At 37.6% G+C, this 26,556-nt stretch overlaps 1 protein-coding gene across 12 annotated transcripts in view; it reads right to left on the reverse strand.

Annotated features, from left to right (window-relative positions):
* The window catches only part of PTPRM (protein tyrosine phosphatase receptor type M), a 470,301-nt gene that overhangs the window by 291,838 nt on the left and 151,907 nt on the right, over positions 1 to 26,556 (reverse strand). For all 12 annotated transcript variants that reach the window (XM_071737183.1, XM_071737189.1, XM_071737191.1 and 9 more), the window contains exons 3-5: positions 23,952 to 24,217; positions 13,867 to 13,945; positions 10,992 to 11,107 (exon numbers count right to left, since the gene is read on the reverse strand). In XM_071737183.1, coding sequence (XP_071593284.1) covers positions 10,992 to 11,107; positions 13,867 to 13,945; positions 23,952 to 24,217 — 461 coding nt within the window. The remainder of the gene's footprint in view (positions 1 to 10,991; positions 11,108 to 13,866; positions 13,946 to 23,951; positions 24,218 to 26,556) is intronic.

Genomic DNA, 26,556 nt, shown 5'->3' on the forward strand with positions numbered 1-26,556 from the left:
ATTAGAGCCACCACAGATCCTGTGATTATCTTGTATTTATTCCATCTGTGTAAGTTAACAAGTGTATTTCATTCAAGTAATGGGGCTGTGCTGAAAAAAGATCATTATTGTCCAATTTGGAATTCTCCTGCTATGAGCAAGAATTGCACTCTGTATGTGTAACTGATGGGAATTCACACAAAATGTTATTTTTTACCTTTCAAGAAAGATTTCAGCTTTCAATATTTTAATGTTTGATAACTGAGACTTTTCTTCAAATCACATACCTCTCCACAAATCTGTTTATTATGACTAAAATGAAATGCTGGCTGGAACTGCCAGGTAATGCTCTAAAATATTACTTACACGCTCAGTAGTCACATTTTCAAATATTAAGCAATGACATCTCTTCAAAGATACAATTAAGTATACAGAAAGTAAACAAAGACATTATTGCATTTTTGAGTCTTTAAAGCTCAGTGTGGTTTACCCAAAGTAGTTACTCTGTACTTATATATTGAAATTTTTTGTAACATTTTGAAAGGAGCAAATGTGTTATTGCTACATAGAGACCTTAAAAGGACGAAAAAAACCAAACTCCTGTTCAATATACTTTTCATTTTTCCATTAAATTCCAGAGCGATTGAGAAGCAATAATATTCTCTAACAATTTGTTGGAGCTCACAAAATAAGAAAAATTCCCAATCTTCTTTCCATCCAGCTCTAAAAGCACACAATAGAATACAAAATTACTTCTAGGGAACTACATCGTAAACATCTGGAATAAAAAGAGCACTAGGAAATCTCTCTCTGTATCAGAGAGGTTTATGCCTAAAATAGAAATTATGGCAATGATCTGTGTATCTGCTAAGCATTCTGCTGAACACTTAGTCCTACTTATGACATAATTTAATCTAATACTTTATCTTAATTCTTTGAAATACGCAAAGTATTTCTCATCATCCTTCAGTTTGCATTAAAGATTCCAAGAGTTAGGACAAACACCTTGCTAAAAAAATGAAGAAAAGATTTGTGGGATTTGAAATACTCTGGCATGGAGTTCTGCAGATGCCAGACTTACAGAGGCACCTGGGAGGAGCAGAGTGATGAGGACAAAATGAAAAAGTCAAGATCATGAGCATAGTTTTCATCTGTATACAAAATGCAAACTAAGGCATTTGTGTGCCTTTTCTAGCTAAGAGCACAATGGGATAGTTAAAAACAGTGTGGTCACATCACACACTCTAGAAAGCTCTAGTAAACTCCTCAGCAGTGACAGTGCAATCTGTGAATAAAGACAGCCCCCCCAGTAATAACCAGTAATCACTTAGGTGCACATGGGTTCATGCAACAGAGAAGCTCATGTAGAGGGGTTTGGCTGGAGGTATTTCAGTCTTCATTACTGAGTCAGTCACGTAGTTTAATGGCATCCATCCCAAACAGATCCCTCCCCAATTGCTCTATTTCCTTCCTATCATCTCCCCTTTGGGTTTAATTTAATCTTCACTTTGGTTCTCCTTGCTTCAAAACAGCTTCAACAGCCACTGGTCCTATAAAAAAAAAGCCTCCATTCAACTCTAATTTGAATATGATGCCTCCCAGCAATAAGTTTGTAAATTTTAACTAAAATATTCATTGTAAAGATCATAATTTCTATCTCCCAAAGGCCCAAGAGCATAGCACAGAAAGCTTTTTGAATTCACTTCATCAATTGCCTAATTCATATGTGTCCCTAACTGATTCTACTCCAGCTGATCTGTGCTTCATATCAAGGCAGTCTTCAGAGCCCCCAAACAAGCAAGCCTAACATTCCCTTTAAAAGCAAGCTGAATTTAACCAGCCCCCTGTGGCACAGGTCAACTGCTCCGTTATCTCAGGTTTCCTAAGCACCATGTGCTATTTTATTTAACACTGCAGAATAACTGGAAGATTAACACATCAAACTGAGTTTCTTGAAAAGAGAACACTACTTGACTAACTTCATTTTCAAATTCAGAAAAAATACCAAAAAAAGTTACTCTGATAGAGGTAATCTCAGAACAACTTCATTAAATGAGAATATATGTGGGGATGGATAGAGAAGGAGAGGGATAGATGCATATGCATAACCTCTTAACTTTCATATGTCCATAAGTATCTGCAGACAAGAAAATTTTCTGCAGTGTATGCAGTCTGTTCATTTATATCTAGTAGTTTCCATGTCATTGAGACACAGTTCTAAAAAAACAGGAAGAAGAAACAAGAACAACTAATTACCTGTTACTAGAAGCTTTTGGTCTTTGTTTCCTATCATCTTTTTAAAATAAAAACAATGTCTCTCTTCGGTGGCACTTCTGACTCTCTTTATAGATATAAGGTGCAAGAGGACATCTTCAGCAAATGAGAAAGAACAAAATCTACTAATTTTTCACATGCTCACAAAATTTGTCAAGCTATCTCCAGCTGTCTTAAGGTTATGCACAGTTGTGCATAATCAAGGTCCACCTCTGCTAGAAAAAGGAGCTAAAGAAAGGCCTTTGGAGAACACCACCCATTTATCAGTCCTTGAAACCAGCACCACCACACAGATAAGGACCTCTGTCCCTTCTATCTACAGTACTTATTTTCATACAGTATCAAGGGTTGCTTAGTTTTATTGAATTAAACAATCAAGTTTGCTCACACCATGGAAGTTTTTTGTTTCCTCTTTGGTATCTGCATTAACAGATGATTTTGTAGTTCTGACACTCTCATAGCATAAATTGCTGGACTTTGAGTATGATCAGAGGTTTTATATATCTGTATTTATTTGCAAAGCCCCATCCTAACTGCTTTGCTAGGTTTACCCTGTGTGCTCTTATTGCTGAGAATTTCCTTTCTCTTCCTTTATGATCAACAGAAGTAAAATAAGAAGTAAGTGTAAACTGTCAGAAATCTAAACTAACAGAAAAGAGAGAACAAGAAGCTAAAATGGGAAAGAGGAATCCAATCAGCTACTGAAGAACAGTGTGTGTGTAGCGACGCATCTTGCCTCAAGAAACTCCACATCAGTATTTCCCTCTGAGTAAAGTTGCTAAATGCTACAAAAAAGAATAGTGATTTTTAAATGCTATCACAGAATCACAAAATAACTGCAACTGGAAGGGATTGCTGGTTAATTTATTTTTTTTTTTTTTTTTAATGTTTAAGTGGAATTTCCTCTATTTCAGCTTGTGCCCATTGGCTCTTGTCCTGACACCATATCCCACTGAGTGGTACCTCTGTCATCTTCTTTCAAAATCTCCCCTGATCCTTCCCTTCACCAGTTTAAGCAGTCTGTCTTTTTATGTCAGATCCTCCAGTCCCTTAATGCTCCTCCAGTGTGTCTGTATCTTTCTTGTATTGGGAAGCTCAGAACTGGAGCCAGCACTGCAGACCTGTCTCCCCAGTTCTGAGCAGAGGGGAAGCATCACCTTCCCTGATCAGCTGATAACACTCCTCCTCATGCAGCCCAGGAGGCTTTAATCTTCATTGCTGCAAGGACTCGTGCCTAGCTCATGCTCAGCTTGTCCATTACAATCACCACCTTCTTTGCAAAGCTACTACCAAGCCTCTCAGGCTCCAGTGTGCATGGGATTATTCCTTCCCTGGGGCAGGACTCTGCACAACCCTTTAATTGAATTTCACCAGGTTCCTTGCTGCCCATTTCTCCAGCCTGCAAAGGGTTCTTCTTAATGGCAGCCCCAACCCCCTGGTGCTCCAGATAATCCTTCCAGCTTTGTATGGTCTGTGAACTTGCAGAGGGTGCACTCTGGCAACACTAAGATTAGTTATAAAAAAGCTATCTAATACATGTTCCACTATTGATTGCTAGGGTATGCTACTAGTTCCTTGTCTCTATAATGTGTTATTATCCAGTATAATCAGTATACATAATGAATGCTATCCATAACTGCTAACGTGCAATTTTTATTATTGGCCAAATATAAGCATTTTTTTCCCTCTTTTTTCTTTATTTGTTAGCCTAAGGTAAAGAAACTGGTAAGAATGGCCGGGCCATCCACGCAGGTGGGACTTTTCCCTTTCTTCTGAAAGAACGTAAAAGCCTCTCAACAAAAGCCAGGAAAATCTGAAGGAATATTTCAGTTCTTATCATGTATGTAAAAAATAACCAGCACAGTTCTCCAAGGTTACGCAAAGCATAAGCTAACATATATTAGAGGCATCAGACAATTCATATTTACAGCAGATAACAAAGGAAAAGTTTTCATCAAAGAACATAGCTTGTTAGACACTATGTAACACAAACATGACACACATCATAAGCCCCCTAAATTCTGCTGTTGAAAGAACCTTTTCTGCCATATAGTAAGATAACTATGCAATTAATGAAACACAACTAAAATTGATTAATGACAATTAATACAAAATATACAATATTGACTGCAAGAAAGGCACTCCATATATACTGAAATGGAGAGGAGAACACAAATAAATTAACATACCAGAACCTCAGAATAGTATTAAGTAACTACTAGAATTGTTTTTGTTAAAATATTATCTTACACCTATTCAGGCATAGGTAGTGCCCCTTCCTATAGGGCACTAATTATTTTCCAAAAATAAAACAATTCAGGTTATCTACAAAAAAATCAAATCAGGATACACACGCATCAGTACGTGTGTAGCCTTAGTAAAACTTTTAGTTGATTGATGTCATTAAAGCTCTTCTCAAGTCAATGGACCCAAGACAATTTGCTGTGCACAAGGTAGTTTGATCAGTTGTGGAAGACTGAGCCATGTATTAGCAGGTGGAATAATGATCTCCTGCAAGCCTGTAGTACATAAAAGCACCTACTGAGAAAACACATACTATTTTTTTTTTTTTTAATAGTCAAAAGAACATCTTCTTGAGGCCTATCTCATTGTACAGTTTTCATTAATAGTTCCACCTGTTTGTGTTACTAAGTTGTTACATATGTATATAATTTAACAGGTAAAATATTGCTTCATTACCCTAGTACTCAAGAAATGGGTTCACACATTTTTTTCTCCAAGTGCTTCCAGACTTCGCAATGAACATGGTAATTATGTGAAAACCTCAGAGAGCTTACAAGATAACAAAAAATTCTTATGAAACTCCAGCACTTCAGTTCACCTTCTGGGATACTCTACAGTATTCACATAAATAAGCAGATGCACACACACAAACTACCTTGAATGTACTATATTTTATTTTCATAATTTACCAGGAGTCAGTGCACTGGTTCTACATTCTCACAAGGATGTTTTTGATACCTCATTTGTGTGTGTATATGTATTCCTAAGGAAAACAATTTGCTTTCCACAACTCCCTCTGACACAGGATTATATCTCTTCCTTTGAATAAATAATAAATAATGCATACAAATTTTGCAAGTTTGTATGCAGGTTTGTATAAAATCTGTCACACCCAGCAGAAGATTACTGAAGATATATATTAAAAAAAAAAAAGATGTGCAGAATAAAGTGGAAGACAGCTTTCAGGAAAGACAAGAAGAGTCAAATCCCTTATTAACAGGTAATCAACTGGTTATATAGGGCAGAGAAGACTGGTCATTAGAGTGATATTGTTCTTTATTTCTCAGCTGCAGATGAAATAGCATGTGCTCTGCATGCATAAAACATAAGTATGGAAGATTTAAGCCTCTTCCTTTCTCCAATCTCTTGCTATTGGTAAAGTTTAATGATACCACTCACTGCAGCTGTCAGACATATACTTCAACAAATTTTAACACCTAGGTCCATATTGCTGCAATAGAAGTTATGTGCCTGAGAATTAAATTTTTAAATAACTATGTGAATTTCAACCGCATTTCAGAATGAGGCTGGGAAAAATGGATTACTTCCCTGAAGTGATGACCTCCCTTTCTTCATCATCTGTAGCTTTCCACTGTTCAAGGAACCTTTCTGAAGAAAGGCTACCCACACTGAGCCAAGATACAGGTCTGAAAAATGCAGCTGCCACATGTGTAGTGATGCTACAACAAATCTCTAGAAACAAATATAATAAACCTGGTTTTGACATTGAAATGGAATTTCATGACACCTGGGTATCATCTGAACATCAATTTCCCTGAAGTCACACTCTAGATCATTCTAAGAACAAGGAGCACACAGAGGGAACTGAATGTACCAGCTGTAAATTAGGAGAAGCAGCAGATGGGGGTGAGAAAATGAAGAGATGAAGCCAGGCCTGAAAACCTAAAGAACAAATAAGCCAATTGAAGCATGCCTGTGATTCCCTGATTCAACAGACAAGCCTTTGTCACAGAGATGTTATGCAATGTAAGCTTTTCCCAGGACTCTTCTAACTGTATACTGATATTATAGATGCCTCTTTCTGGTCTTTGAGGTCAATTCCCCAAAGTACTGGCCACTTTCTATTGTAAATAACATCAGCAGACACTGACTGTGGAAAGTGTTCAGTGCCTTACTTGCAGAGAAACAGGTCCAGATGTCTCAGAGACTGTTTCCAAAAGTAAGGGATGCTTTTTGCTTTTGTTTTGTAGTGTCTATGATCCTCAACTGCAAAATGAAGATCATATCAATCCAACCCACAGAAACAACTTAATACTCCAAAGCACTAAGCTTAGTAAAAAAGATTCTCTTCAAAAATTAATAAACCTGTTTGCAGAACTGATTTGCACAGTATTTAGTAAGCAAAGCGAAGCCCTAAATATAGTTGTGTGAAAGACCCCACATATTATGGAGCTATTCATCAACTGAGTATGTCCCTTAAACTGAAAAAGATGAGGTTTTGTAGGAAAAAGAAGAGTGAGTATGTAGCTTAAAAAAGGTAGGCTCAAGGGGTTCAAACTTGTAAGGCTGCAGAGGTACCGCTTTTCCCAAGTATAGTCTTGGAAACATTTAATATTTAAGCACTTTTCATGCAATAATAATTTTCATTTTAGTTATTGTAAAACATAACTTGAGTATGTATATATTTGATGCATGACAAATTCAAACCTCTGCATGTGAATACCTTGGGCTCACAGTGGAAGAAATTCACCTGGTTTTAAGTAAATATTTGTCTTCATCATAATTTGCAAGGTACAATTTAGATTCTTGGATCAAAGATGTTGGTGGAAAGCAAAATGTTTGCTTTTCCAATGTTGTAGGCTGCACCAAAAGAAAATTACTTCCAAAAAAATAATTCTACGCTTTTTTTTCCACAATAGAGATTTGTATCTCTTGTGCCATTTTACTAAATACTAATACAAGAACCAGCTTTTCAGAAGACATTTTCTTACCTGCTTTCACTTGACTATTAACTGTTCTAGGTTCCAACTTCTCCCCAAATTCTCTCACCTAAAAATATTATTTGGGTTTTTTCTGATGTGTATTTCCATCCTTTGGGATTCCCAGCTCTTTCAGTTCCTTGTGCTTTATCATATTTTTGATGTCAAGTTCCAGAGCTTGCAGTCTCAAAGAGGATTTTATTTAATAAAAAAAAATACACTACAGGAAAGAGCACAGGAATGGCATTTTCCCCCCATCATTCAGCAGAATAGAAAGAGTCCTGTCCTGCTGATAGTAATGTGTGTTGTCCACACATGTGATAAAGAAAATGTTGTTATGACACATCCAATAAGCATAAATTTTCCTTCATTACTGTAATCAGATTTATTTTAAAGTATATTTATATTTAAAAATAAGCTCATGAAGACATGAATTCACAAAAATACAATCTAATCATTGACCTTATTAAACGGACACTAGATACAACAACAACAATTTATATAATGCTGCATTATGCTACTGAGTCCTTTTGCTTGAGTTAAACTTGAAAGGATATCACTGAAACTACAACCCACAACTGGTTGTCAAATTATCTGACAAGCCTGCAATCAGCTCATGTGCTAGGGTGCATGGCTGCCCAGCAGGACTGGAAAAAATGTTTTTTGTGCAAAGCACTGCACTATGGAATAGGCAAACATCTTTCTGTCTTCCCTTTCCCAAAAGAGTAAATACTGATCACAGCATCATGAAACAAATTTCATGGCTCAGTGGTCTAATTTGAGCAGCTAACCTGCATGTTATAGTTCCTCCATTACCCTTTCAATTGCAAAAACTTCCATAATACTTGATAAATTAATAGACATTATAGTCCATAGAGAATAAGAGTGAGATATGCTTGGGGGAAAAAAAAAAAAAAAAGAAAAGAAAAAAAAATTATCTACGGATTTCACTTGGGACAGCTTCAAAGCCTGCTCATTATTAAACTAAGAACATCTATGCCATCTGCAACAACTACTCAGCAAAGAGAAGGAGATTAAAATAACCAATGAACTCAAAATTATTCATTTGTTTTAACAAACACATATCCTCACAGTCCAACAGATTGTGAAAAGTAAAGTATTTGTTCACCAGAGAAACAAGCACTAGTAAATTTGAACTCTTCTGCTGCATACAAACTGAGAAGTAACAGAGACAGAGGTACATGAGTAAAATCCTGGAACCACTGGAAACAGTCAGAAACATCACAAAATTCAGTGGGTTTATGATCTCACCCTAGCACTTTATCTGTACGTCAGATTAACAATGTGAATTTGAAAAAAGATGAGAGGTACTGGAAATTATTTGGGGGCAAATTATCTCACAATATTTCTGAATTGCCATATTCCAACAGATAAGGCCTCCTGATGTAACTTATGTGACACAAATGCTTAAAAGCCCCTAATAAAATCACACAAGCATATTTATTTATTTACTCTGGTTTTTCCTTCATGTTTTTTAAATTCAAGGAAATAAATTATCAAAAAGATGGTAAAAAGGGCTTAATATCAGTGATAGCCAAAGCAGCCATACCAGAGAGACTGTACGACCCATTTGTAGCATCGATAAGACCTGAATCCCTGTCACCTGACTGATAGCATAAACGTCTTCAGAGAATGGTGATTACTTTATTCTGCCTCTCGTGTAGATAAGAGTGTCTTTTATTATGATTTTTTTGTGGTTAATATTGGTTTACTGTTGCAGGGAATGAAAGGTTCTTTCATTTCCATTTTACCAGTCATATGACATAGGTGATACCATGTTTTGTGATGCGTGTTACAGACAGCAGCATTGTACTGTGGCAGTCATGAGATGGACATGCAGGCATTTACAAAATTCCTCAATATCACACCATGAAACCAGGTGGTCTTACTTGATGGATGGACAACTGCAAGGTATTTTACCCTGTAGTGACCTAGTACACTAAAATACAGCTAATCCTATTGGGAAATGTATCCTGGCCTTGATTTGCACCATCCCACATGTGGAGCTGTCAGATCAGTCTTACTGGAAGTTGCAGCAGACATCTGTGGAAACTGGCAAGCCACTACAAATAGAAATCCAAGTTATCCAACTTTGAATATGTTCTTACACAAAGGCACACCTGGAATTTGCATAACCTTGGACTGATTGCCAGAGGGACCTGTAGTTATAGGGCAGAATAAATAAACAACGGATCTGCAGAAAAATGAAATTCCTCAACGAGTCAAACTGTCACCACTTTCTTATCCTTCACACAGATAAAAAAAATTAATCTCATTATCACATATAAACAAGGAATCACTTAATTAAGATTAGCAAAGATATTCTGGAATCACTACTTCTGTTAAGAAGAATTATTTTATATGACATAAAATCTACAAGGATATTTAATTTCTACCATAAAGAAAAAAATTTCTACCTTGGAAAGAACTTACGCTTACTCTAAATTCCAAAATGCAAAAATTTAAAAGCTGAAATTATACTGTCCTGAAATCTATGGATAAAACAAATGGAATCAGGATTTCCCTACACTGAATTCTATCTTCGGTTTTCCAAAGGAGCGTTGTGCGAATGTTCAAAAGTTCTAGAAAGGTTATCATTGAAGAACTAGCAACCTATTATTTTCCCATATGTGCTGAACTCTTTTCATGGCTGAAAAAATCATTCTTTCAACAAAATCTCAGTGACTTCAGAAAGGTAGGAGTCTTATTCCATCAATTCAGCACTGTAATACTGACTAGGGCTGGAGCATTAGAGAAATATCAGCCTTCTATCAGCCGAGTTTGAAAATACCCATGCAAGCCCAAATGAAAACAAAGGAAATTTCCACTGCCTTTTGCTGTATTTGATCAGGGTCCTTCTGGTTAGACACAAGAGTTTACCATTCACATAAGCACGGGTCATTGCTTTTCAAGTGGTTTTACTGATTTGTTTGTGTGCTAGTTTTCTTGCAACTACTCAGCTATTTAACCTGTCACACTTAAATGAATCATTTCCAAAACGCTTGATGAAATTTTGCACTAAGTGCGGTATGAAAGGAAAACTATAGCAGAAGCCTGAAATTATTTGGACGAGAAAAATAAGGAATTATTTACTGAAAGAGAACAGTCAACTCTGAAATCATGGCAGCAAGACACCAGTTAGACTTGCATCTCATTACTAAAAGAGATAAAGTAAGATGCGTGGTTTTGAGACAAGGTTACACACCTGGATAAAGGAAGACTGCCTTTATTGAGAAACAGGGAGTTGGAGACAGTTTTTAATCAAGATCTGACACCTACCTAAAAGCTCGATTACTCAGTAAGTTTTAAAATATCAATTCAATTGATAGAGGTACGATTCTTTGGCTCTATAATACAGAAGGTTAGATTTAACTGTCCTACTGATCTTCTTTAGACTTAAAAGTAAGAATGCAATTTTAGCTGAAAATACTTAATAGAGGTAAAGATAAGCCAAGAAAGCCAGCATAGACATTGTGGGAAAGCCACGTGCTCTTCCTTGGGGATTTAGCCTTTACTCAAGATCGCCACATGTAACAAAACCAGTACCTTTATTTTTAATAAGGCATCACACTGAAAAAAGGGAGGAAAATCTTCCAGTATCATTTTCTACAATGGAGCACCTACTATGCAGCAGTTCAAAGGTGCTATATAATCTAACAGCCCTATTTTTCATGTTTTACATGCCTTTCAGAATGGTGAACTCCTCTCCCCCCAGATCCTCCCCCCCAGCACGTTAGGAAAGAAAGAAATTACCTGCAACCAGAGTCTATCACCTGAGTCTGTTCCACCATTGGCAGTGCACTGAAAAGTAGCAAATTGTCCTGCGTTGACTTCTACACTCTGCAGACGCAAGAAATGGGGGGTTTTGGCTGTTGGAAGAAGATGAAGTATTGAAGTTATGCAACATGAAAGTACTGGTTATGAATAATACACTGAGCAAATTAAACAGCTCTGCTTTACAAGGCTCAAATCATCAACTGCACACTAGATTTTAGGCTGGTTTACTTATATAACTTGGAAAAAGCAGCAGAGAAGGGTGCTATTTAATTGTTCCTCCTGTGTAAATTACCTTAAATTACCTCAGCATCCCTCTTGCAAAAAACACTATTAATAAAGAGCATATTGAAAACTAATAATGTTTTGAACAAAAAGCTATTAGATACTTACACTACCAACTAGACAAAACACAAGTTGAGTGATGTTGTCAGGGAAACCAGTTTTTCTTTAAATACGGGTACATTGTCTGTAGAGGAGATGCTTTAGCATGTTTGTTGTGTGTGTAGTACATCAAACAGCTAAAACACTAACACACTAACACTAACCACAGCTCTATTCTTTAAATACAATTCTTTTATCAACACTGCAGAAAAAAATACAAACAATGCATTCTTCCTACCAATACTTTTTTTTTCAGTGAAATGGAAATCAATACAGCTACAAGTAACCTAACATATGAAAAAGATATTAAAAACTGAACTCTTTCAGGACTGAAGGAAGAAAAATAGCATGTGTATTTTTGGTTTACTGAAAGAGTGAACCACATGACACAGAAAACAGAAATTTGATACTTAGAAACTTATCCTTGAAAAGACAATATTATCCGATCATTCAAATCCTACTGCAAAGCAAGGGGAGTTTTTGCACTGTCTATACTAGCAGATAAGCCAGGCTCTGAACATTGCTTTGAGACAGGGAAACGTTAGTACAGGCAATAAACTTAATATCTTAGTAACTGTGGAAAGAAATTTTATAATGGTCACTGTCCTTATGACCAACTTATTAGACATACTGATTTTTTTTTTTTTTTTTTTTTTTTAAACACTTCCCAATTAGGACAGATAGACCTTAGGCCAAAGTCATCCTCTTCTTTGCCTATTGAATCCTGACTGGTCCATAACATTCTTCAATTATGTCCACATTTCTCGATCCTTTTCTTTTCACATCAGTTTTTACCCCACGTTTATTTTTCTCAGTCTTCCTAGACTCTGGAAAATTAGCTTTCTAGATTACCAGGCATGGCCTAAGTGGAGAATGGCATTAGGTTTCAAAAACAGATACACTCATGTATGAGAAAATCCCAACCACCACAAGGCATCCTTTTCAGTCCTATATGCTTACAACTTGCCTTCTGCTTAGTCTTTGTCTGTAAACCAAGACATTCTTCCCAATTCATTTTTTGTTTAGAGAGTTAATAATTTCAAAAGTATTTTTTTCTGGCAATATACAGAAAGAATAGCAAGCAGTAGAAGCCTTGAAAAATTTTAGACACACCAGTTTTATCCCAATTTTCACACTTTTTCTTGTAGACGATGTAGCTAGTTTGATGTCTTAATTTCTAACGTTTTCATTACTTCATCAAAGAACTTTTCATTAAAGCTTTTGTATTTCAGCACTGTCATGTTGGAACTTTACATGCTATGGGGTATAACTTTGTCTCTACATTAACAAGAGCTACTTGCAGGTTTTGAGAATTGATTGATAGAAATACACAGACCAAACCTCTGAAAATACATATAGCAAAAATTATTAAGATGATAAAATTCTGCTTTAGACTTATCCTACCTGAACCAAAGCTATAAATTCAAAATGCAGAAGCACAAATACTGCCTAACAACATGAGAGCCTGCTGTGTTTATCAGAACTAAGTGGTTCAAAAATAACAGCTGCTGATCCTGCATAACTGTCTCTGTATTTGAAGAAATGTCTGTGTACTGGTTTTCACTAACACTAAAACCATTTTTATGATGTGCTCTGGTACTAACCAAAAAACACTTCTCATTTTAAATCGTAGCTCTTACAAGCCCCAAAGAATACATACAAGTACAACACAGCCTAAGAGGAAGGTGAACAATTACACAGGAGATAGTATCTTCTTCTTCATCCAGTCATTTGGTTGATAAGATTACAGCCCATGATTTTGTTATATGATCTCAATACACCTTATTTAACAGCTAGAGAGTATGTGAAGTACTTGTTTTCTTAAGCCTGTTCGGTTTTATCTGGATTACTGTATTAAAGCTTTAATCTACAAGGTTTTGTTTTGACATTAATTTTAAAAGAACTTAGGATAGTTTATTACATATCCTTAATAATGGGATAAGGAAACATATCTGAAACATAAGTAAGTAAAAACAATGCAGAAATCAAGCCATAAACCCAAAGTCTATTGCCTAGGGAAGTACCACAAGTGATCTGGCTTAGCAAAGCCTCAGCCCTCAGACAGCTGAGTTTTCTTCTTTCTAAGCCTTGGAAAAAATAGTGATATATATTCAGCTCCTGTGTAGTTCATCTGCTCTCACTAATGCCTCAGCTTGCGGCTCCACTGAATTTTTGACAGTAATAGAAAACTGGTCAACAAATCTTGGTGATTTTTGTTCTGAAGGAGTCATTAGATGGCCCAGTTAGGCTCCGGGGCTTAAAGAAAGCATTGTACACAAGGTGCATATTAGAGATATCTTTAAAGCCATTAAGGACCAAGTGCTCAAGTGCTAGCAACACTTTGCACATGCTTAGCCTATATTTATAGCAGTGACATTCTTTTCTGACATTTTCCATATCTTTTGTTCCACATTTATTGATGCACATTCATTTTAGAGGGCTGACTTCAAAATAGTAGATAGGTACTTACAACATGGATGTCCTAAAACTTTCACTTCATCAATAGCCACATATCCTGGGTGACCTGAAGTGACCACTTCAAAAACAACCTGAGAAGCAAAAAGAATTTCAGTTACTAGGAACTCTAGAAGACAGGGAATACACACTCTGGTGTGGAAAAATACAACAGCTTTTTTAACTTATTGAGAACACCTTGAAAACTATATGTACATATATAAGCCTTAAAATGTGTAGCTTTATCATTAAAATTAACTAGAACATAAATTCTATTTTTTCCTATTTATATTATATTTGTAGATTTACAAGTGTGATCACATATAGCTCACAATGAGAAATAACCAAGCATCCCCAATATTTGGTCTCACAAACTAGTTGACCAACAATAATTTTATTTTTAATTCTTTGTCTTCCAGAACAAACTCCTGCTTTTATTTTTCAAATGACAGCTCTCCAGAATACAGAGATTTGCACAGTATCAGACACAAACATACCTATTTTTGTGAATGTATTTTCCATGCTCTTAATCTTCCACCAAATGTATTGAATTAAGTAAAGTAGATTCATTTGTCATGGTTTGTTTAATGGCTATAAATAGGTCACAAAATAAATAGACCATTCTTGTTGTTTAATTTAAGTACACTCAGAAGTAAACCTCTCCAAAATTTGGCAGCCTTAGCTTTGAATATCCCATGAACATTTATGTGGAACAGAAAAAAACATGCCAGGTATATTTCCAAACCAACGCTGAAGAAGTTCAAGCTTATATTCAGGTTCCAATTTTTTTAATTATCTTTTTTTCTTAATGCTTCCCATTTGCTTGGGAAGTTAACTCTTAATTGTCTCTTCTAAGTAATCTCAGAAGTATGCTGAGGAAGACAAAGTTTAGAAACTGGTTTTCACACATATGCTGCACTTGACTTTGAAACAGATGCAGAAGGACACAACATACCATATCCTTTACTGCAATTATGTCAAAAGAAAGAGAATGATATGGGATGCAGACATGTCACAAGGATAACATACAGACCTGTAATATTATATCACAGTTTCCTGGTGCTGAATAAACACTGGCAGAGACCTGATTTTAAAACCTTGAGGTCAGTAAATTCTTCACCACTTCACCAGTACCTGATCCATGATCCCATAACTGCAAAGCAGAGGCATTTTTCTAGGTTCTTTGCTTTTAGGTATGCTGAATTCCAGAAAACCCTGCGAGGAACTGGCACATACACAGCTCCAAAGCAGCCAACCAAACCAGCAGCTAAACATATTACTGCCAGATAATAGGGATTTATGTGTTTTTTTTTTTTTAAATGCCTTTTCCCAAGTATTAACCTGACTTCAAGCAAAATCAAATAGGTGAGTTCTAGGAAAGAAAACATCCATAATATCTCAGTAGAAGATCTCAAAATAATTTCTGCAATTCACATCTGGGGAGTTTAGCTATAGGTTCTCAGAGATGTTTTAAGTACTTCATTATTGCAACAGGACTCACAAACAAAAAAATCTTTTTGATTCTAAACACATCACATTCCCCCAGTTCACAGGCAGAAATTACAATACTGAAATAACTGAATTGGACCCACTTATGACAACCAACTAATACTCAATTTAGGATATCTAAAATATCCTGTTGAAACTCTAATGTAACAGAAACGTCATTACCACAAAAAAGACAGGCAATGTATCAAGAAACTGCCAGCTGTACGTAATATTAAATTACAATTAGTGTCATTAAAGAGGGCATGTTCCAAAGAAAAGTAACACAAATTGAAATACTATCAGTTTAATCATGCTTCTGCTAAAACTGATAGCCGAACTGATAACAGCTTTAAAGATCATAAGTTTTGATCTCTTCTGATATAAAATAGGCAATTTTTAGTAAAGGGAAAAAGACACCACAGCCAGTAGTGCTTTTGACTTCAGATATAAAAGAACCTGAGACCTACTCCAAGTATAGTAATATAATTTCCAGGCTGTGAAATACTATTAACTGCTATATCTAAATCCAGTTTTTTGTTTATTTAAATTAATCAATGAAGATTATGGATGAAAATATCTGCCTAACTAAGCATTTTCCCTTTTTAAACTAAAAAAAATCATTTGATCTTACACATGACACGTTTCTGAAAGTCCTACTAAGAGTGGTACATGCCACTGCAAGAGGGTGCTCAGGAACAGACCTAGCTCATTTATTCATTGACAAGCTTATATTAGGGCTGTCAAGACTATTTACAAACCTGGGTCAGTTTTGCTAGTAATGCCAGTAAGAAATGAAACCTAGAAACTTATTTCATATCCTTTTCTTTCCCTCATCACTTCACATTTGACAAGTTGCTTGTTGTGTAACAGTTTACATTTTTACTCCCACCTCCAAGCTCTGCCTTTCCTCACACAGCTGCTGCAACACCTGCAGGCAGCATAAAAGACCCCAGCCAAAACATGGACACCACCCCAGCAGCATCAGGCCTGGCAAGCCCTTAGATTTTTCTCCTATTATTTCACCAACTTATCAGGCAGGAAACAAGCAGTTAAAACACTGAATTCACTGGCTCAGGAAAAACTCTGCTGAACATTGGCCTGAGAGCTGTTTTACACCATCCCCCCCTTGCAGGCTCTGCCAAACAGGAACCATGGAAGCGGCTTAGCCCCTCACTGTCCCCGGTCCTCCCTGCTTCAGTGAAGAGCAAAATTAGCTTCTCATTCCTGCCACTTCCCCTTTTCTACATACAAACAAAGAAAGGGGGTCTGCTCACCAACATAAACGCTTACTGCTGAAAATGTGCGACTCGAGATAACTTCTCTGTTCCAAGGAACAATAGAAATGAACACGTTTTGTTGCCACACAACCTCACTCCGTAAATTCCTGCCTTTGTTGTGGCGAAATCACAATGCTTTTAGTCAAAAGGTAGATTGTACCCAATATAAACACTCTCTACTTCACACAACTTAAAAATAGCTCTTGGCAAAACCAAGAAAGACAAAGGAGTATTAAGAAAGCCACTTGAGGCCCACAATCCTTCCCCCTGCACCCCCAGGCCTGTGGGCAGTGAGGTGCCACACACTGGGACAGCACTCACTGCCCTCTCCTTCCTGCCTGCCATGCTTCAATACACAGAGGGACTTTGTTTGACTGCATTTTACGCCTATTTTCCAAATTCATTATTTAGGCACTGGGAACAGTCTCTCACCAGAAAACTGGCCACGACTTGTACCCCTGTGGGCCGAGTTCTTCTCCCCCTTGACTCCTCCTAAGACCACCCCATTTACCACCTGTGCACAACCCCAGCAACAGCTACTTAATCAAGGCGTGTCAAGGGACATCTGATCCTGATCTGTTCCTGATCTGATCCTTCCCAGGCCCCACAGAGACCTGTCACAGCTTATTGAGTTGGTCTACAATGGCTGGGAATGATTTTGATGTCATTTCCCTGCCCAGCTACAGGACTTACCATTCAGCACTCACAGGTATGCTCAATTACATTTAGCAACATTTTGGTGGGTGCTGCCAGCCTGGCACTCCAAGAAAACCTCTTACGGGTGAGCAACACTGAAAAATGAGCTCCTGACATTAAGACGTATTTATGCTTGTTTTAAAAACTTGTTTTAAAAGCAGTTGTTGTCCTAACCTTTCTCTACCAAAGACCCAGAAGCTTTTTTGGGTTATGGAGAGGGGAAAGGCTAAAATAAGGGAGCTTTGTGCATACTACAAAAAGCAAACACCTGATCACTCTTGGCCATCTTCAGACTGCTGAAGTTTTTTTAATTTACGTATGCGGTCTGCCTTGATGTATCCTTCTCAAAATAACTATTCCCAAATCACCCAACTCAATGAAGAAAAGCTATTTAAGATGCCTGACACAGGGCTGTGATTCAAAATGCAATATACATTTCAAAGTTCCTTTTGAGTTCAAAGCGCAGTTCAGGAAACCTCTGCGTGCAGTTGAATGCAGCGCACACAGCACACAACAATGTGAGCCTGACCTTTACTGCACACGAAGCTTAATTCTCAGTCCTAGCTGATGACTTCAGTACGTTGCACGAGCCAAACTCCAAGCAATGCATGTACAAAGCAGGCTATGAAACAAACGAAATTTTAATCCAGATTTGAAAAGGCAGGCTGGATCTACTGCCCTCTTATTCCCTAAACTCCTAATTTACAGGGGAAAGTGTCAGAATGGTAAAGGGTAAACCTCATCTCAGTGTGAAGTGATACCATGTAACTCCTTTGTGTCCTTACTAAAAAAGATCAGGACTTACTGCCAGGCTCTTAGCCCATTTTCTCATTCTAGCTTCATAGGAGTTTATGTTTAAAGAAGGTGCAGTGGCATAGAGAATAGTGTTACTCCACTGGAAGCTATTTTTTAATCCTTCCAATTCCATTTCTGCCTTTTAAAAATGCAGTGTTTGTTGTTTTATTTAATCAAGATTTGTTTCAGCTCACTGCCACCACGCCTGACTCCCAGCAAAATACAAAGCAAATAATTCAAAATATAAAAACTGAGAGGGGGACAGCATATAACTTGCAATGGGGCTGTGTCAATTTGCTTGCTTGCAGGGTTTGGAGTTGGAAACAAGGCACTCACCAGACTTAAAACACTAGTGGCATCTTGCATAGTGTAACATTCCAGGACAGCAATGCCTCAAAAACATAAACATATATTTAAAATACTACTGATTGGTTTGAGAATTATTAGCTAAACCAGGGAAAAAGAAAAAAATTTACTCTCTTTCCCCCCAGCACACAACAACCCTGAAATTAAGAGATTTTCCTGCTGCTAAAAGATCGAAATGAGGAAAAAATCAAAACTTTTATGAAAATAGAAAATCCTAAAAATCCTCTTACCTCCTCACTACAGGCACAGCCTTTCCAGGACTTACTTTTATCTCAAATGATCAATTTTACAGCTTTTCAACCTACTGAGACTGCTCCCCAAGAATCTAAAACAAACTCACCACTACCCATGGAAATCTACGTAGCGTTTAATCCTCTTTTTCTGTGTACATTCTAATTCTACTCAAGTAAGGAGGAGGGTGAAGGTTTCAGTAATTATGCGAAGCCTTGTATTGTTTGCAGGCTGTCTCTAATGGAATGATAAATTCCTTGATGCTCTTAAGATGCACCAACTAGACAATAGCTGAGTAAAATTTCTCCTGTGACCAATGATAAAAAGAGGAAGCCAGTGCTCCCCCAGGGGAGCACTCCTAAAGGGATTTTTTAATACAGAAATAAGACTGGCTCCTGAAGAAATATTCTAGCTACTTCAGAACTAATAGCTCAGAGACCAGGAGGCACAGGAGAAAAGAACAAGCTGTGCTGATTATCTTTGACCCTCAGAAGGTGCTTGGCAGCTGGAACCTGTGTCACTGCAACTACACTGTAATCAGTAACTGGACTGCAATGTAGACATAACCTAAAGTCAAAGGCAGATGTTAAGCAGTAGCACTTGGAAGAACATAAATTATGGAATTAAATATATCCTTAATCACCAGAATACTTGACAATGTATGTTTAAATAAGCAGTAATTAAACTACAATTAGTGTTGTTACATGCAGGTTATCATTGGGATTTATATAAATACTACAGCTTTCATATGGGGTGAAACCTACACAAATAATTACCTTGTAAAAAGAAAAGCATACACCAAATGAAAATAATTAGTTTGCTTAGAGACTGTACTTCTAAGGAGTCAATTCTAAATGGAAAATCAACATGAAAGATATTAGCAAGCTTGGATAACTAATGCTACAATAATAAAATACTGTTAATTATTAAATCTTTTGAATGCTTTGCATATATGTGTTACTAATATGTGGTTTAAACAAATAAATCTTTATAAGTTGGATAAAAATCCACTCCACAGTACACAATAAAATTTTTAGTCAGCTGCCATTAGTGGTATTTTTTATGCGTACATTTTCATGAATCAGAAGTAAAACAAACCAATACCACTATGTTAAGCATTAATAATTGTATAAATATTATAACTCTGAAATTTTATCACATCATTTGTCTTCAGATTTCTGTAGTACATTTTGGTCTCATTTGCAGCTAGACACCTTGTAGGTGTCCTGCTAATGGCAGAAATTCGAAGTCATGCAGATGACTACATGGATATGTGATTTAAAACAACAAAGAGAATCATAGAATTGTTTTGGTTGGAAAAGACCTCTAAGATCAACCATTAATCCAGAACCACCAAGTCCACCACTAACCCATGTCCCTAAAGCACCACATCTACATGTCTTTAAAATACCTCCAGATACAGTGACTCAGTCCTGTGATTACACTGCTTTGTCTCTTCATCTACTAATGCTAAGTCTTTTCCTCAAGATTAATCATAGGGAAAATACCAACCTTCATATATGAAAAGTTAGAAAGGGCCTTATCATTACTTTAAAATCTTCTTAGCACACTTTGCTTCATTTTGTTCCATCAAATCAGGCAGCCTCAGAAAATCCGTGGAACAAAGTTTTGTGCATTGTGGAGGTTACATGAGGAACACGAATTTGTCCCACACAAGGTCACAGTTTAGAATCAAATGAAAAGCAGCTTAGGAAACAAACCTGGTGCTAAACTCTTGTTAGATGGGTCCTCTGCTTTCTCAGACCATACATGCAGTCATCTGAGCTCTCATCTAGCTTGGACACACATTCTCACAAGATCCACATATATACCCTCTTCATCATTCCTTCACTTCTCCCAGATGCTTTTTGCTACCTTCCTGTCTGCCCCCAGGTTTGACCATAAGCTGTCAAAATGGAGACAGAGCTTTCTCAAGAATAAATAAGCTTATGTACTGTGAAGCTACTCTGTTTTACACTGATTCCTTACACTGCCACAGATATTACTATACCGTAAGACATTTTGGCACATCAGCTAAATTGCAATACCTAACCAGGCCTTTGCAGCAAATGCAAAGAAAATGATTTACTACACTCCTCAGAGAAAGACAGATTACATAAAAATGTCTTTATTTCCAGAGGCAAAAAGAACACGTGGAATCCACTACAGACTGTCTCACATCTCTACTATATTATAAGCTGATGTATGGTAATTTACTAAACTGCAGTACCCTATTCAAACATTTAAGCATTCACCTATGAGTAAGGGTGAACAGTCCAGATGGCAGGCCTTGAGGAGAAAATGGACCAGAAAGGTTGTCTTTCTATTCCTATGGCTACATATCCATTATTACACAGACATCAGTTAGATGTATCATATTGGTAGAAAACTGACACAGATTACTACTAAAAACAATAACATTTAAAACTATCAGAGCTTGCCTGAATTTAATTTATTTAGCTTAAATTTACTAGTCAGTCACGGCTGCTCCTATGAAAATCACCCTATCCACATTAGCATTTTAGTTCAGAGAGAGAGTGAGGCTTTGAATCACAATCCTCATCTAATAACTGCTGGTACACATAGAAGTTCTGCTGCATAAAATCCAGACTCCTTTGAGAAGAAGAGAAATTGGAAACTCCTCTACTAATTTACTCCAAACCCAGATGGGGACATTACAGTCCAAACTTAGACATGAGAGACACAGCCACACATTCATGCAGCACCGTATAGCACTTCAGAATCACCCAGCATGCTCAAAATCCCTACTGTAGATCCCATGTTACAAACTACCCAGTTTGTAGGGCCACAGTCTTGCTGTAAGGTCATACAATCACAGAATATCTTGAGTTGGAAGGAACCAGGATCATCAAGTCCAACTCTGATTCTTGCAGGACTACCTAAAACCAAACCATATGACTAAGTGCGTTGCCCAAACACTCCTTGAACCCTGACAGGCATCAAAGTACACACTGGCCTTTCACCCTGTGAGACATAAAGGTATGGCTAAACCAAGTTTGGACTCTGTGGTCAGGATACATACAGTCTCATGCCCCAGGGAGGCAGATGGTACACAGCTTCTCCCACAACACTGAGATGAACATCAACTCTGCTAATATGCCTGCCCTTCTGGAAAAAGTGCCAGTACTTCTTCATTGAGTGTGTGGCAAATCATGGGAGATCCACATCATAAGTCCTCCCAATGAAGTTTGTTGAGATGTCCATAAACTTGCTTGTAATCCTCTCCAGGAAGTCCCTATGATGTAATTGTAGGCATTCCTTGGGCAGAGCACTGGATGAAAGTGTGGACCCTGTCAATAGGCACTATGTAATGTATGAACACACTGTCAGAGACAAGAGCAAATGGATGAGTCTGCTCTTTAGGGTCTGCAAGTATTGCACCTCTTGCCAGGTATCCCACTATCCAGGGACAAGATGGTCCTGGCACTCCAAATTCATCTTTTGGACCAGGACTTTCTGACAATTGAGAGTGAAGCAATCACAGAGGAAATTACTCCAGAAAGTTTTTCAACTTGTTTTTTCATCAAAGGGAAAAGGGTTCAAAATGAACAGCCTCAGTCTGCTTGAGACAGCCTCACAGCTGATGCAGTCACAGGAAGAAGTCCTCTGTAACACAGTAGAGTACATTGCAGTGGACATTGACAAACTCGTAACAAGAATTTGATGGAGAGCTAAACATCTGGTCATAAAATCATAGAACTGTTTTGGTTGGAAAAGACATTTAAGATTATCAAGTCCAACCATTATCCTAGCACTGTCAAGTCCACCACTAACCATGTTCTTAAACAGCACACCTACACTCTTTTAAACACCTCCAGGGCTGATGACTCCATTTCCCTGAGAAGCCTGCTCCTGTGCCTGACAATCCTTTCAGTGAAGAACTGTCTTCTAATATCCAATCTAAACATCCCCTTGCACAACTTGAAGCTATTTCTTCTTGTTCTGTTGCTTGTTACTAGGGAGAAAAAGCCAACACTCTCTTTACTACAACCTCCTTTCAGATAATTGTAGGGAACAATAAGGTCTCCCATGACTCCTTTTCTTCAGAATAAACAACCCCAATTGCCTCAGATGCTCCTCACAAGACTTGTACTCTAGACCCTTCACCAGCTTCATTGCCCTTCTTTGGATGTGCTCCAGTATCTCAATGTCCTTCTTGTAGTGAGGAACCCAAAACTGGATTAAAACAGTATTAGAGATGAGGCCTCACCCTAAACAGTACATGCAGGAACAGATAAGAGGCTCTGCCATGTGTGATACAGGTACTCATGACACTGATGTAGGATTTAGGATGCTGTCACCCCCTGGGACAATACTGTGGAATGACAACATAGTACTTCCTAGGGAGGTCTACAGCCAAAATGCCCCATCTTTGGGACAACTTCTCTTCAGAAATCTTCAAACCACAAGTATGATGACAATATTCAGCACAGGGGACCAAATAAAATCCAAATCAAACCTTCCAAACTGCAAGCGATGTTAAGAAGAGCCCCTGGCCTACTGGTCTGCTCTTATTACACCAGATTACTTGATTTTGGAGACACAGACTGTATTTTCATGGGAAGAAGAAGAAAAATTGTGGAACTACTGTACAGTGGTATATAATTGTATAATCTATAAACTTTCCTACAGAAAAGAAACACCCTAAGGAACTGTCAAGTGAAATTCTCCCTTAATCTTTAGGATGCCATTGAAAGCCCATTCCTACAATAGCTACTGTTGTATTTATGATTACTATTCGACAGAACAAATGGATATTGCTTTTTAACTGAAGACTCAAACTGAGGATTCAAAGGATTCCTCTCATTCTAAAGCAACAAGTACAACTGATCTAAACCAAACTTGAAGACTCTACTGCAATAAAATGCATTGGCATTCAATTCCAGCATCCCTAACCAACTGAAAGAATGAGTCAATTTATTATAGAGAAACAGAAAATTGACTTAAATCAATAGCAAAATTCTAAATTGCTGCAATACAATTATTTCTTCCACATTTAAAGCCTGTATGTGTGCGTATACATTTTATACAGTTCTGTAATTATATGTAAACATATAAACACAGCCATATACAGGTAAAACCAAACATTTAGCATCATTCACTAAAGTATACACAAGATAAAGATCAACAAAACATACTGAAAGATATTTTGTTTTAAATTCAAAGTTATGAGTAAGAACCACATGATTATAAGGAGAAACAGAATTTAATAAAAAGTAAAACATACCTGATAAAAATTGGGCCAGAATATGCTAATTGCCAGTTCTGCTCTGTTCCAAGTTGCAGTCAGAGATGTGTTCCAGACTGGGTTACCAACAGGACCATCATTAACTTTCACATATACATTCAAAGTGCCAGGGCTAGATCCACTCTTGCTTGAAACATAATAGTGAAAATCAATACAATGTGTATCATTTTCTTTCAGATGGGGCATCAGGAGGTGAGCTTTCTGTCCTGCATATCTCCCAGATGTATTCACCAACATGAAAGAACCTGCAAAACAAAGTCACTAGTTCAATTTCTTCTTTATTTTATTCTCAGTTCCCTAAAATGGAAGTCTATAATTAAAGCATCAATAAAAAAAAATAGTAATTTTGCTCTGCTTCTATTAACATAACAGTAGTTTGCATTTGTTAGACATTTAAACTCAAGTTACTTCTGAGAATCTTAAAATTCTCTTCCAAAAACTGTATTTTTTTTTACAGTTGCTGAAAGAAAGAGACAAATAATAATAAAAAAAAAGTCTGATTTGATCTGCACTGAGCTGCATTTACACATGTTGGGACCTACAATTGATTCTGTTCCAGCTACCTGGGCATCTCTATATACAGTGTATAATGTGTTTGCATAGCAAGGTTTTGGTAGCTGTGGGACTACAGGGGTGGCTCCTGTGAGAAGCTGTCAGAAGCTTCCCCTATGTCTAATGCCAGTGCCAAGCAGCTTCAAGATGAACCTGCTGTTGGTCAAGGACAAACCCATCAGTAACAGTGGTTGTGCCTCTGGGATAATGTATTTAAGAACTGGAAAAAAACTACGTGCAGTTCCAGTCACAGGGAGGAGGGAGAACATGTGAAAGAAACAGCTCTGCAGACACCAAGGTCAATGAAGAAGGAGGGGGAGAAAGTGTTCCAGGCACTGGAGCAGAAATCCCTTTGCAGCCCCTGGTGAAAACCATGGTGATGGAGGCTGTTCCCCCTGGCAGAAGGTGTCATGGAAGCTGTGCCCCATGGCATGGAGGTCCATGGTGGAGCAGATATCCACTTGCAGACCATGAAGGAACCCACGCCAGGGCAGGTGGATCCCCATAGGAGGCTGTGATCCCACTGGAAGACCACACTGGAGCAGGCTCCTCGTTGGATCTGTGACCCCCATGGGGGACCTAGGTTGGAGCAGTTCCTGAAGAACTGTAGCCAACTCATGGTGGGAAGTCCATGGAGGCCTGTCTCCTTTAGGAGGGACCCATGCTGGAGCAGGGGAAGGATGTGAGGAGTCCTCCCCCTGAGGAGGAAGGAAGAGCAGAAACAACTTTGTGACAAACAAACAACAGCCCTCATTCCCCATCCCCCTGCACCCACCCCTGGTGGGGAGGAGGGAGAGAAACTGGGAGTAAAGTTGAGCCTGGGAAGAAGGGAGGAGCAGGGGGAAGGTATTTAAGATGTTTTTGTTTCTCAACACCCTAATCTGATTTCATTGGTAATAAACTAAATTACTTTCCCAATGTCAAGTCTTTATTCCCCATTATTTCCCTCACCTTGTCTCTCATTATATTGTCTCTCCCCTGTCCAGTTGAGGAGGGGGAGGGATAGAGTGTCTTGGTGGCCCTGTGTCGTCCAACCAGGGTCAACCTATCACAAGAGTTGCAACTAAACTGGGAGGAATTTTATGTGTTCAAATGCTGGGATGCAGTATGTGATTTAGGTAGAGCCTAACAAGTTTTTGATTCCTTAGTGTTCCTCAAGCTAATCACCAGCTACACTTTTGACTAATTAAGTGTGACAATTCTTTCCTGGTATCAAGAGCTGAGAAAAGGAGGAAGAAATGATAATATCCAGCAAATTATTGCTAAGCTGTAAAGGAGAAAAAAAGAAGTGGGGGGTGGGTAGGGGGAGGTGCGATTTTTACACTTTAGTCCCAACTTAGACAACAAACAACAAGAAACGTAAAGGTATTGTTAAAAAAAAATACATTCAAACACTCTCACAGGAACAGCTAGACAATTTATGCTCTATTTTTCAGTGCCTATTAATGTGTTTCATTGAAGTGTGACTTCAAAATAATCATGTTACAGAGCATATGTGCGACTAAAGAATTTGAATGGCTCTGTAGACACTACATTAGAAAAATCCAACATGATTTTCAAGACATTCATATTTCTGGGTTGAAGGAACCCAAAGGAAGCAATTCTATCAATACACACATTATGATATCATAGCAGTAAATAAAATTAAACACAATGTCTACTTGGGAAAGAAGGTATATCAGTAAAATACATGAGGTCATTTAAACCCTGCATTTAAAAAGTGAAGATATGGAGACTTTTATAGCTGCATGCTAACAGTGCACAGCTAAGTGCTCTTAAAATAATGTAAGCACACACACTTCTCAAACACTTAGTGGAAAATAATTTGTGTGAGGTTTTTTTCTACTTTGATGGGTGATGATACCTTGAAATTTCAATGGCATGCAGCCTCCTATGTGATTTCTTGAAATGGAATGCCAGTGCTAAGAGAGCCTTGGTCCAGACTGAACCTTTATCCTAAATAACTTAAACTATTCAGTAAGAGAGCTCTGCAGTTACTTTAAATTGTTTTGCAAGCATAACTTCTCATGAA

The sequence above is a fragment of the Heliangelus exortis genome, chromosome 2 (genome assembly GCF_036169615.1).
Source record: "Heliangelus exortis chromosome 2, bHelExo1.hap1, whole genome shotgun sequence".
In the NCBI taxonomy this organism is placed as follows: Eukaryota; Metazoa; Chordata; class Aves; order Apodiformes; family Trochilidae; genus Heliangelus; species Heliangelus exortis.